At 43.7% G+C, this 13452-nt stretch overlaps 1 protein-coding gene across 6 annotated transcripts in view; it reads right to left on the reverse strand.

Annotated features, from left to right (window-relative positions):
- The window catches only part of cep290 (centrosomal protein 290), an 80502-nt gene that overhangs the window by 11092 nt on the left and 55958 nt on the right, over positions 1–13452 (reverse strand). For all 6 annotated transcript variants that reach the window (XM_047393011.1, XM_047393028.1, XM_047393044.1 and 3 more), the window contains 4 exons: positions 12369–12590; positions 10899–11021; positions 9328–9470; positions 8979–9134 (listed from right to left, as the gene is read on the reverse strand). In XM_047393011.1, coding sequence (XP_047248967.1) covers positions 8979–9134; positions 9328–9470; positions 10899–11021; positions 12369–12590 — 644 coding nt within the window. The remainder of the gene's footprint in view (positions 1–8978; positions 9135–9327; positions 9471–10898; positions 11022–12368; positions 12591–13452) is intronic.

Below are 13452 nucleotides of genomic sequence, written 5' to 3' on the forward strand. Positions count from 1 at the left end.
CAAGCAGACGACTTGCGGAAGCTCAAACTGAACATCAGAATGAGGATGAAAGGAGATATAGGCGACTTTGAACGGGGTATAGTCGTTAGTGCCAGACAGGCTGGTCTGAGCATTTCAGAAACTGCTGATCTACTTGGATTTTCCAGCACAACCATCAGATGTGGTCTGAAAAAGGGAACATTTCCAGTGAGCAGTAGTTGAGTGATTAAGGATGCCTTTTTGGTTAAAAGTAGAAATGGTTGGCGTGGCGCTGATGGTGTACCATATACGACCATATACGGAGGCTACAGTTCTCGAAGCGGCCATCCCGGGTTCGAGTCCCGGACCCGGCGACATTTGCCGAATGTCTCCCCCTTTCTCTACCCCTCTTTTCTATCTGCCTACTGTCAAAAAATAAAAATAAAGGCCACTAGTGCCGAAGAAATATCTAAAAAACAAAACAAAAACAAAAAAAGTAGAATTGGTAAACTGGTTTGAGATGATAAATAGGCAGCAGTAGCTCAAATATCCACAACAAAGGTATGCAGAATAAAATCTGTGAACCCACAACATAATGAACCCTTCACGCAGATGGGCTACAGCAGCAGAAAACCACAGTGGGTGCCACTCTTGTAAGCTAAAACTGAAAACTGAAGCTACAATTCACACAGCACTACTGCAACTGGACAAGAACAGATTGGAAAAACACTCCCAGGGGCAATAAATCTTGATTTCAGCTGCAACATTCAAATGGTAAAGTCCACATTTTCATGACCACAGTGTACCCATCTTACGATGGCTGCTTCCAGCAGGATAATGCAGTTTGTCACATCTCAAACCTGAACCTGACCTGACTTCACTATATTCCAGTGTCTACACTGTCCACAGTGACCAGATCTTAACCCAACAGAGAGCCTTTGAGATGTGGTGGAACAGGAGAGTCACCTCATCGAATTTTAGCCAAACAATCTGCAGCAACTCCGTGCCACTATCATGTCAATATAAACCCAAATCCCAGATGAATGATACAAGGAATTAGAGTAGTTCTGAAGGCAAAAGGGGGATTTAATAAAATGGCTTGTGGTTAGATGTGCTGAGCCTGTGATGGACTGGTGACCTCACCATTATGTGCCTTGCCTTTTGCCCACTAAGAGGAGGAATATACTCCACAACCCCTGTCCATTCATTCTTGTTAAAGAGATGAATGGATAGATTATTATCTACACAATCACAAAAAACTGGTCTCTTTCAACTTTTAGGGCCACATATGCATAATAAGCTTTTTTTTTTTTTGGGCAAATGCGAGTCAGATTTCACTTTTCTCTTAAATTTAATCAGAATAAAATACATTTTTTGAGAAATGTACATTCAAAATATTAAAAGAAGCAATAATAATGATTACTATAAAGCCCGTTCACTCTGTAGTATAGGGTGGAGGGGCACTAGAGCAACAGTTTACTAGGTGAACCCTAGTGTAAGGTAACCTAATTATTTAAAATACATTTGGAATAATGTTATGTTAATTTTAACTCAAATGTTTACTTTAAAATAAACCTCAAGCCTTTTGTTTAATGATTAATGTTGTTGTTGCTGTTTTTGTGGTGATGAAAAAAACACTTTCTGCAGTGACAAACTTTACCTTTTGACTTAATATTTTCATCATCACTTCTTCTACTGGCATACAGGTGCATCTCAATAAAAAATATCACTGAAAAGGTTGTGGCTAGTGTTGTCATACGTACAACTTTATCTACCATATTTTTTCCTTCCACTCAACGCTTCATGACTATGCTTGGATACAACACTGTGAGCAGCCAGCTTCTTTTGGGAGGACCTTGATGAACCTTGCCCTCTTTGTGGAGGGTGCTGGTATTATATGCTTGACAGCTGTCAAGTCAGCAGTCACAGCAATCTTTCCCTTAACTGTGTAGGCCATAACATAGTCATAAGAGTTTTTTATTACATTACATTTTTTGTATTAAAATATTTTTTATTAGTCTTATTTAATGTAGTAATTTTCTGAAAAAAAAATTTGGGGTTTCAATTAGCTATAAGTCATAATTGTCAAATTAGTAGAAATAAATGCTTGTAGTATACCAGTGTGTTATAAATGATATAGATTTTTTGAGATGCCACTGTATATCAAAATCTTCAGTCACAGTCAAGAAAATCTCCCACTGTTTCATATAATAAATCATTTCAGTCTCGAATACACAACTTCCACCAGCAGGTGGCACAATCGAGAGCCATGGGTGGGGTCAAGTTTTGAATTAGGGTGCTGTCAAACATTCGCCTCCACCATGAACGGTATACTGCATCGTGGTGTCCAGTGACAGACTATTAAATGGTAAATGGACTGAACTTATAGCACTTTTCCAGTCATACAGACCGCTCAAAGCACTTTACACTAGAGCCACATTAACCCAATTGCACTCAGTAACGCTCACACATTCATACACCGATACACAGATCGGTAGGCAACTTGAGGTTAAGTGCCTTGCCCAGGGGCACATCGACCTATGGCAGGAGGAAGCTGCAATCGAACCCACAACCTTCTGATTGCAAGACGACTACTCTGTCGCCTATTGAGTCTGCTGGTGTTAGAATGAGGTGAAAGGAATTTAATGCAACGTGTCAAATGTCTCTCTCCAAGCCTGACAGGCAGAACGTTATGCTGTTATCTCCCTGACTTATGATGTCTGCACTTCAAGGAACACAGCCAGCTTTCAAATTCTCACAGCTTGATGAAAACCCACAATATAGTGTCAGCTTAAGAGGGCCGTTGATGTCATCTATAAGATCTCTGGGTGTCTGAGGAGCCAGGTGGGACTAATAAAGCTGGTTGACCGACCATCTCGGAAAATGGAGCCTTGAGTGCCCTGGACGTTCAAAGCTCCTGTCAGCACATTCAAATAAATGATTACCTGCTTCAGCAAGAAGCAGAAGTACCTCAACACGGCTTCCTCTACTACTAATGGTAAAAGTAACTCTCTTTATATAAAGACAGATGTTTGATTTTTAAAAGCAGCGGAAAAAAAAGGGAATATATTTTATTGTTTTTCAAAACTTACAATAAGTAGTTTTATTTATTGTTTTAGTAACAGGTTAATACAAAACGGGAGTCAATTAGTCAGTATGGGAGACAGATATAGATTTTGAGTAATCTTTTAATGTGAACATTATGTTATTTCTGACTGGAAGTAATATCAACATGGAGTGGCCCATTTGTTTCGGTATCTCACTATGGGACACGCCTCCAGCACCTGTCCCCCAGAAGCTCTATTACATTACGCCAGTCTTGACTGGCAGACGGAAGTGACATCCACTCCCATGGGAGGGACTTCCTCCCAGTATAAAAGCCGACCTCACGTAGGTGAACTTCAGTCTAACACCTCTTCTCGCACCCAGAAGCACCTCTGGAGTCATTACAGTAACTACTGAGATAGCTTACTGTTCACAGAGCGAGCTAACAACTCGGTCGCCGAACACTTCTCAATATCTGTGTTCGACTGTTCTGAGTCTTTTCCAATGCTGGTCTGTCGCCAAACAGCAAACTGCAACTGGTCACAAACCTAGCTGCAATCTCAACGAAGCTTACGAAGTTGTGTAACTTGCACTCGTTCTCACAATGAACAGTCAAACCACCATCTAGAACCAGCATATGTGGCAATCTCATAGCTGGGGCAGATACCCATTCTGCCCGCGCTTCGTGTCTGGGGCTGCAACATGCCCAGGATGCGTTTGCATCACCGGCGAGCTGTGAGCACTGTGCACAGGTCTCCCTTAAATCTCGTCGGCGCAGGCTAACACGCCAAGCTAGCCTGTCGGAGGTTGATCCTGTGATGTGGGTAGCCATCCCCTGCCACCGGAGCTTACCGGTACCGATGAGAGAGAGCCCACCTTGGCTGGAGCCAGTTGGGGTGATCAGCTCGACGCTTTCGCGCCACTAACTGACCCAGAGGAAGACGAGGCAACACTCCCCGGTTTTCAGCACTTTTGCTAATGCCAAGTCCGAATATGAAGTGGAGTCCATCAGTCTCGGGTCTGACGACGATGAGCTAGACTGCGGGCCTTATGCAATCCCATCGGCTGCAAAGCCCTTGGTGACGGGTGACACCAGTCGCAGCGGCTCCCCAAACCCGACTGCAACGGACCTACACGATGTCTGCAGAAGGGCAGCAAAGAATCTGGGCATTGAGTGGCCGGAAACCCTCACCGAAACTACCACATAACGGTATGAGAGGAAGCGGCTTCTGAGAGCCAAATCTTCCAGCAGACAGCTGTTGCCGGTTCTTCCCCGAGTGCCTCGAGGAAGCAACCCGGTCCTGGAGCAATCCTCTCACCGCCAAGAACCCCGCCCTGGGAGGGTCGGTGCTGGACTGGACAGGCATGGAGGCCGGCGGTTTTTCACATCTGCCTCCCGTAGAACCTCTGCTGGCATCTCACCTGCACCCGGTTGAAGAAATCAGCGGCAGGACCCACCCTTCCGTTCAAAGCTGATTCTTTTCAGTCCGCTCTGAATGCAAAAAGCTACAAGGCGGTGGCTACATCGGTTAAAGCCCTGACCGCTTCATCTCTTCTCCTCCCTTACCAAGCAGAGTTACAGGAGCAGATGACTGCTACACCGATGGCTGATTTGTGGGACAAGTTGTGCGTGGTGACGGACCTATGCCTGGGTCTCCACAGAAGCGCTGTCCAAGCCTCCGGGAGAGCCATGGCCCTGATGGTCACTCAGGAGAGAGCTAGATGGCTGAACCTGTCTAGCCTATCTCAAAGAGAGAAGAACCAGCTTCTTGACACCCCGTGGATCCGAAGAGCTTATTCGGCCCCACCGTGGCAGCCATGCAAAAACGCTGTGAGGAGAAAAAGAGAGAAGGTGAAGCGCTAAAGCTGTGTCTACCCAGGTAAACGCAGCCTCCTCCCCACCCAGCACCCCGTGTGCCGTTTGCTCAAGTGGCAGCTCGACTGGCCTACCGCTTCCCCAAATGCCAGCCTCAGCCGTAGTCAGCGGACCGCGGGAAACAGACCGAGCTCAAAGGTGCTTGGGGAAGGAAGACATTCACTCCCCCGGCAACACCGGGAAACCGAGCAACCCCTTCCGCTACTGTGAGCGCAAAGAAAAAGAGGCGCGCTACCTAGGGAGCCGTCTTCAGGGTGGGAGAGCAGGCTCTGCCAGACACCTGCACCCCCCTACCAAGACACGTACTGTCCCAGTTCAAGTTCAGAACGCCTCATTCAAGCGAGCGTGAGGAGCATCAGATTGGGTGATAAAGACTATATCCAGGGGATACAGGCTCCAATTTGTGACAGCCCCATCTTGTTTCAAGGGCATAGTACAGTCATACGCCCGGGGGGAGTCCGCTTGCGTCCTGCAAGAGGAAATAATTTCCCTGCAGCACAAAAGAGCTGTTCGGCTGGTAAACACAGGAGCAAAGAAGAGACGGGTTTTAATCCAGATACTTTCACGTGCCAAAAAGAGGTGGGGGTCTGCGACCGATATTATATCTGCGGGCTCTGAACACATATCTGAGACGGTATTTGTTCAGGATGCTGACACACGCAGCTCTGATAAGGTTTGTGCGTCAAGGAGACTTGTTTGTCTCCATAGACTTGAAAGACACATATTTCCATATCCCTATATACCCCCCTCACAGGAAATTCCTCAGATTTGCGTTTCAGGAAAAGATATACAAGTATTTGGTACTTCCTTTTGGCCTCTCGCTGAGCCCACGTGTATCCGTGAAATGCACCGAGGCAGCCATTGCGCCACTGAGGGAAAGGGGGATGCGTTTGGCGACGTATATAGACGATTGGCTTATTGCAGCTCAGTCTCTAGAGGAGCTCATGACGCATGCCGAGATGCTTACTTTACATCTGACAGCTCTGGGATTCACAATAAACTGGGAAAAGAGCATTTTAACCCCAGTACAAACAATCACCTTCATTGGCCTGTCCCTGAATTCAGTTGAGTACAGAGCGCGCCTCTCAGCGGAACGAGTAAAAGCCTTTCAGGCTTGTCTGGCACACTTTTGCAGAGGCACAGGTGAAATTCAGGTTATGCCTCAGACTGCTGGATCTGATGGCGTCTGCGCTGGCGGTCATCACACTCGGCCATCTACACATAAGCCTGTTGCAAAGGTGGGTGGTGTCACTCAGCTTGAGCCCCACATGCCATACTCACCGCAGCGTCTTGGTTTCTCTCACATGTGCACGTGCTCGGAGTCCGTGGAAGAGCCCCAGTTTTCTCAACACCGGCGTTACCATGGGAACCATCCTGACGAGGAAGGTAATTACCACAGACGCCTCGCTGACAGGTTGGGGAGCCACTCACGAGGGGAGGATGGTAAACGCCGTTTGGAGTCCACAAACACAGACAGTTCACATAAATTGTCTGGAACTCCTGGCCGTGATGCTGGCACTGGGACACTTTCTGCCCTTTATCAAAGGGCACCATGTTTTGGTCAGAACGGACAACACAACGGTGGTTGCTTACATCAATAGACAGGGGGGTCTGCGCTCATGTCATTTACACGAGCTGGCATACAGACTGATAATCTGGACCAGCTCACACTTGCTGTCACTAAGAGCGACTCACTTACCAGGGGTAATGAACAGAGGCGCGGATATGCTGTCAAGGGGCAATCCCCGCTACAAAGATGGGAAACTCCACAGCGAGGTGATGTCCCAGATATGGAAGAGGTACGGCCGAGCGGAGGTCGACCTCTTCGCATCAGGGGAAAACGCTCAGTGTCCGATGTTTTTCTCACTGACAGAGCGACAGGCTCCGATTGGACTGGATGCTCTAGCCCACAAATGGCGGCCGGTCCTACTGTACGCCTTTCCCCCGCTGGAACTGATCATTCCTACTCTCGCCAGAGTGCGAGAGGGGAAACACTCACTCATTCTGATAGCTCCCAGCTGGCCGGGGAAACACTGGCTAGCGGAGATTTTTCAGATGCTACACGTCGAGCCATGGCGGCTTCCCCTCCACAGAGATCTCCACGGAGAAATATTTTACCGCATCCGGAGCGCATGGCCCTATAGGCCTGGCCTGTGAGGGGTTAAATCTGGCTGCCAGTGGGCTTCCCCAGAACGTTATTGACACAATTCAGAATGCAAGGGCCGTTTCCACGCGTAGTATGTATGGGGTTAAATGGCAGGCATTCGTGGGTTGGTGTGCAAAACCTATGGTGAGCGTAATGCAAAGCCCTGTGTAGGACGTTTTAACTTTTCTGCAGGCACTGTTGGATAAAGGCTTGGCTTTTTCCACTGGGAAGGTGTACCTGGCTGCTATTTCACCTTGTCACGTTGGCTTTGGTGACAAAACAGTGGGGCAGCACCCCCTGGTGTGTCAATTCATGAAGGGTGCAAGACGGCTCCGCCCAGTCTCGAGGAGCCTCACTCCTTCATGGGATTTACCTATGGTACTCAATGCGTTGTCACGTGCACCGTTCGAACCGTTGCAGCAGGTTGAGCTCAAAGTGCTTTCCTTTAAAACGGCCTTATTGATTGCTCTGGTCTCTGCTAAGCGTGTGAGTGACATTCAAGCGCTCTCAGTTAACCCTCCTGCATGTAGTTTCTGGGTGAGGAGTCAAGGGTTTTACTGAAACCTAATCCTGCCTTTATACCTAAGGTTGCTACGGCTCTGCCATGCCGTGCCCTTGAATGAATGGGTTTCTACCCACCACCATTCTCCTCTCAGGAGCATGAACGACTGCATACGCTCTGCCCAGTACGAGCTCTGCGGTTGTATGTGAAAAAAACTGCGGATTTTCACAAATCAGAGCAGCTGTTTGTGTCGTGGGCTTCATCACATAAAGGAAAGCCTCTCACAAAAAAACGTCTTTCGCATTGGGTAGTGGGGGCTATTATTATGGCTTATGAGAGCAGAGGCCTTGCATCTTGCACCCCCTGCAGGTCTGCGGGCTCATTCCACTCGTGGTGTGGCCTCATCCTGGGCGTTGTTCCAGCCAGCTGGGCAACCCCTCACACCTTCACTAGGTTCTATAAACTGGATGTCACAAAGCCCACACTGGCTCACACGGTTCTGCGTGTGGGTTCCACATTGCCATGAATGCTGGATGCATCTGTTGGTCTTCGAGTGAGCTTATCTGGCAATATGGGAGCAAAATATATCCCATAGTGAGATACCGAAACGAATGTTGAAAGAGAACTTTAGGTCAAGGATTTAACCCCGGCTCTCTGAAACATGAGTGAGGTATCTCACCAGATCACCCTCCTTGCAGTGAGCGAGGAAGAGGTGTACTTACTAGACTGAAGATTACCTACGTGACATCGGCTTTTATACTGGGAAGAAGTCCCTCCCATGGGAGCGGTCGTCACTTCCGCCTGCCAGTGAAGACTGATGTAATGTAATAGAACTTCTGGGGGACAGGCACTGGAGGCGTGTCCCATAGTGAGATACCTCACTCATGTTTCAGAGAACCGGGGTTAAACCCTTAACCTAAAGATTTTATTTGTTGAACGTTTTTAACAGTTTTTTAACAGTATGGTCTTTTTTCCCTTCAACTACACACTTTGTATTGATTTGTCATATTAAATCCAAAATAGACTACTACTGTAAGGAACGTAGGAGAAAGTGTGATGATTTTAGAGCAACACTACCAGAGATTTCTTGAAAATCGAGGATTTTGCAGCAGCGTACCATCCTAATGGCTCTGTGCTGAACTTGACCATCGTTATGTTTTTCTTAAGGGAGATGCCCTAAAACCCATTTCTAGGCAATTTAAAATGAATTTAACCTACTGGGAGAATGGACTGCTGCAGTGGACGATCTAGTCGGCTTAATCACCAACCCTAGTTTCTTTGAGATATTTGGGAAAAAATTAGCATGCAAAGATAGAAAAAAAGGTCTTGGCATTCTTTAACATATCAGGATACTCAAATTCAGTTAAAACTAGAAGTGACACCATCTAGGTGAACATTAACAGTCAGGGGATTCTGAAAGGAAGCTAACACCTATGTAGGTTCATACATACTTTATAGTTTCAATTTGGGCCTCCAGGTCAGAATTCCTCTTCTTCAACTCTTCTATCTCTCTTTCCATTTCACTGGCTCGCGCCCCCACCACCTGGTCAGCAGTTACACCTCGACCTTTCAGTTTTTTCTGCAATGCAGCTTTCTCCTGTTCCAGTCTGCAAGCAAACAAAAACACACAAGGTTAATAGGTGTAAATGACACACCAGCTGCATGCGTGATGCACAGCTGTGATTGAGCATCTGTTGATTTCAAACAGGAATATCAGGAATGATGAGTCAGTCATCACCATCACTGTACCAAATCTAAAAGCTGTGCATACCAGATGTATAATATGCTGTATATACTGACCTGGCATAAAGATCCTTAAGAGTGCTGAGCTGCTTTGACAATGATCCATTATCTTGTTCTTTCTCCTTCAGGGAATTCTTCACCTTTTCTATCTTAGCCTGCCATTTTTTGCTCTCCTCCCACCTTACAATTTCATCTCTAGTCTGTTGGACAAACATGTCTAACGTTAGTGAAACAGGTAAATACTCATACATAATTATGTAGTGCAACGCTTTAGGTTCTTGGATGTGTTGGGGGGGGGGGGAGGGGTGGCAAGTACATTTGCTTATAGTTTGCACTGACAAAAGGTTTAAATTTAATTTTGAAAGACAAAAATATTCAGTTGCTAATACTGTATTTTAAAATTAAACAAGGAGGAAGTTCATGGAGGAATCTCTGTGCAAACTTTCTATCAACAGGTACGGTAAAAGTAAAAAGGGATCTTTTCTATTCTCTACCTAATTTATATTAGATTTGTTTATCTAACACACAACTGAACACATGCCTCTATAACATTCTCCAACCCATCTGAAAAACCCCTGAGCGAATAGAGGTGCAGTTTCAATTTAATCCTCAAACTGCATGCAAAGGAAGTTCAAATCCTTAAATAGTTTATCTCTAGGTGTTGAGACCTTTTGCCCATATTTAAATAAAGTATTATGCACAGAGTTTAGAGGTAAATCTGCTCCTGTTTATGTAAGTTACAAGCAGAGTAAATAGTGTCAGATACTCTCAGGCCACTGCTGTTTGTGACACAAACATTGGGTAAAAGAAATACAGTCTGATGAAAGTTGGTGGTTAATGCCATTAATAAGGTGGTGCAAAAGTAAAATCGCAGAGATTGATACTGATACTGGATTGGCCCAGACTCAATACCTATGTTAATTCAATACACTTCTATTAAAAATACTTTATTAAATCACAAGGGGAAATGAAATGTTGTAAAAGAATATTTAAAGAGTAATTGTAGATAGTGAAGGCTGTGGACAGGAAAGGTCTCTTGTTCAGGTCTGTATTACAGCAGATCTGAAGAAGACGCTCAGGGTTCTCCATAATGTTCTCAGTTTTACTAATTCTTTGCTCAGTCATCTCTAAAGGTACCATCTTTGTACTGCGAGCAATTTGCAAAAACAGATGTAAATTATTTGGATCTCATGTCTATATAATCTGTGGATTTCATACACGTTTGCATGTATATGTTTTTAGTGCAATCAGCATGTAGTGAATGTATTGTAGATGTAAAGCACATAGAAAAACAGTGGCAAAAAAATGGAGCAATGTTTTGACTGCAGAATTGCTGCATATTGATAATATCAGTATCATGGAGCATATTGCTGCTGTCAGACAGAAACCCTTTTATCTGCAAAAATTTAAAATTTTTGGAAAGAAAACCCACATTTTGCTTCTTGATGTAAATTCCTCATATGTGACTTTCTCATTACTTTTTTACTTTTACATACTTTTCATTGTTAATGTATGCATGAAACCCCAGACAGATCAACAGAGTTCATTTCAACTAAATAACACAAATGACTAAAAATGATGAACCAACATATTTGCTTAGTATTATATCGCTTTAATGGTGCACACACCTTTCCATGATCATCTTTGATGTTTTTTACATCGCTTCTTTTCTCCAGGTCAGACTCTAGCTTCCTGATCTTCTTCTGCAGATTCTCTATGAGGGCTCCTTTCCCAGCTGCCTCTGTCTGATTCTGATCAACAGGGGAAAATCAACATCTCTTTCATATCTGTCCGTAAAAATGTGTGATCTCATCCACACGTGGTCTAAATGATACATACTGAATCAAAAATATACAACAAGGTGCTTTGCTGCTTGTAGCACTTGTGCATTGTGGTGCAATTGGAAACTTCTGGACTCTACCTAAAAACCTGGTTTTTGCCAGAAATAAACCAGACTAAATAAAAAGGCAATTCTGCCAAGCAGAGTGCTTGGTGCCCAGAATGATACCAGAAGCTTGTTAATGGCTATGAACAGCATGTGGTGGAAGTTCCACTTGTTAAAAGACATTTAACAAAACAATAAAAGCAGTATATGTATAGTTTTGACTGTATGGGACAGCGTGGATAGAGAAAATCCATTTCAAATCTGTATATCCAGTTCTTAGTTTCACGTTTTACTGGAGGTGTTATACATTTATTCCACACTGGAAAAAGAACAGTTGAAATAAATCTGTAAAGCCTAAAAATGAAATGCGGCCCCAATCACCCATTCTGGGTGTATGTAAACTTCTGAAGTATAGTCTTGAAAAACAACTTCAAAGTAAGCTGTTTGCTGCTCTAATCCATAAGAACACCCAAATAATGACTGGCTGTAGTTTATCTTAAACCTCAGAAGAATGTGGTAATACTTTTGACACATTCCTCTATAATTTTTTATTGCATGTGGACAAGCCTAACGGGCGCAGCATGTCTCCAATATCAATGTATTATCATATTTCAACATCTGAATGTTGACGGAGAGTCAGATAATTTTAATCACTTTCCCACATGATGCTGTGATGATACTGGCTGTCATGTGGCTGCTGTCCAACATATCGTTCTACAACCTATGCCATAATAAGCAAAGGTTCTTACAATATGCCCAAGACCAGAGACCAACACAGAGTGCCTTGACAAAGGACTTGACCTCTTCTTCATTTGTTGATTTTTTGCTACACTAAAATGTTTCAAGTTGTCAAACAAATTCTAATATTAGATAATGATAACCTCAGTAAATGGAAAAGACAGTTTTTAAATTAGGATTTTTTTTTCTAAAATGCTCTTCGTCTTGAGCCAAATGCAACAGGATTCACACCTGCTAAAAATTCCACTTTGGTCTTGTTATTCTACATAATATTTTGTCCTAAACGTCTTGGGAAATCACCAAGATGTTTTTAAGCAAACATGAGAAGGGTTGTGTTCTTTATAGTCAGCAGTGGTCTATAAGCCTTGGACCTCTCCCATGAATGCCTTTTTTGCCCAGTGTCTTTATTATTGGTCAATCATGAACACTGACCCTGACTGTCGGCGAGCCAGGGATTTCATGCTTAGTTACGAACCTGCATGGAGCTGGTGAGCCTCTGTACTTGCTGCCTGAGCCCCTTTACTTCTTGCTCTCGCTCCTCTTTTTCAGCCTGCAGACGTCTCAGAGTTTTTTGATATTTTTGGAAATCTTGGTTTAGTCCTTTGACCTCCTCTTTCAGAATATTCTCTCTGTTCCTAGCTGCTTTGGCAGACTCCTTGGCAGCTTGAACTTCTTCATTCAGTTCCTGTACCTGTGCCTAAAAAATAGTTACATAAGATCTTCATTAAGATGAATATTCTTTTTTTCCTTTTTAAATGATTTTTTATTTTGTGTTTTGATTTGTAAAACAAAGAAACATCTGGAAGCCTTCTGTCACTCACAGCTCAGCATATAATGAAGCACACAGTTTTGTATTGACAGTTGAAGATGAGTGTTTATCAATACTTCTATCACATTATTCTTATTGTTTCTGTATTAGTAGAGAAGAACTAAAAAAATAAGCTGATTTTTTGTTTGACTATAAAAAAAAATCCCAATCTTTTTCTGATCACTATACCTTGGTGTTGCCTAGTAGTAAGGATTACAACCCTCTTTAGTGTGGAAGTTGTTACTGAGTGTCGTAGACTAAAAGTTAGCTATGAGGTCTGAAGAAACATTAAAGAAGTTTCTAGAAAGGAACTATTTTTTCAGGCTGCCACAGGGAGAGTTAATGGCACTGCAGCAAAGCTGATGTTTTCTCCTTTTTAACAGTCAAAATCTATCTGTTTAGGAACATCTTGGATTGGTGAAATAATGGCAGTGTTTTCAAAATCTCAGTTAAGGTAAACTTTAACCAAAACCTAACCTAAACTGAATTCATACCTTAGTCCTAAACCTAACTGTTAACCCACACAACCCATTTCCCCTTGTGTGGACTGGGCAAAATGTCCACACAATGTTGGTTTTCTGCCAGGGATTGATCCACACATTCTAATCCTAATATAAATAATGAATGTAAAACAAACTGCTAACTGATGTGGGCAACATTACATTTTAAGCCAGGCAAAAAAGGGCTAGTGATCTTTTATCTCTCAGTTCATGGCTATATAGAACTGATTTATCTGGAGATCCAGGGATCT

The sequence above is a fragment of the Girardinichthys multiradiatus genome, chromosome 2, assembly GCF_021462225.1.
Source record: "Girardinichthys multiradiatus isolate DD_20200921_A chromosome 2, DD_fGirMul_XY1, whole genome shotgun sequence".
Lineage (NCBI taxonomy): Eukaryota > Metazoa > Chordata > Actinopteri > Cyprinodontiformes > Goodeidae > Girardinichthys > Girardinichthys multiradiatus.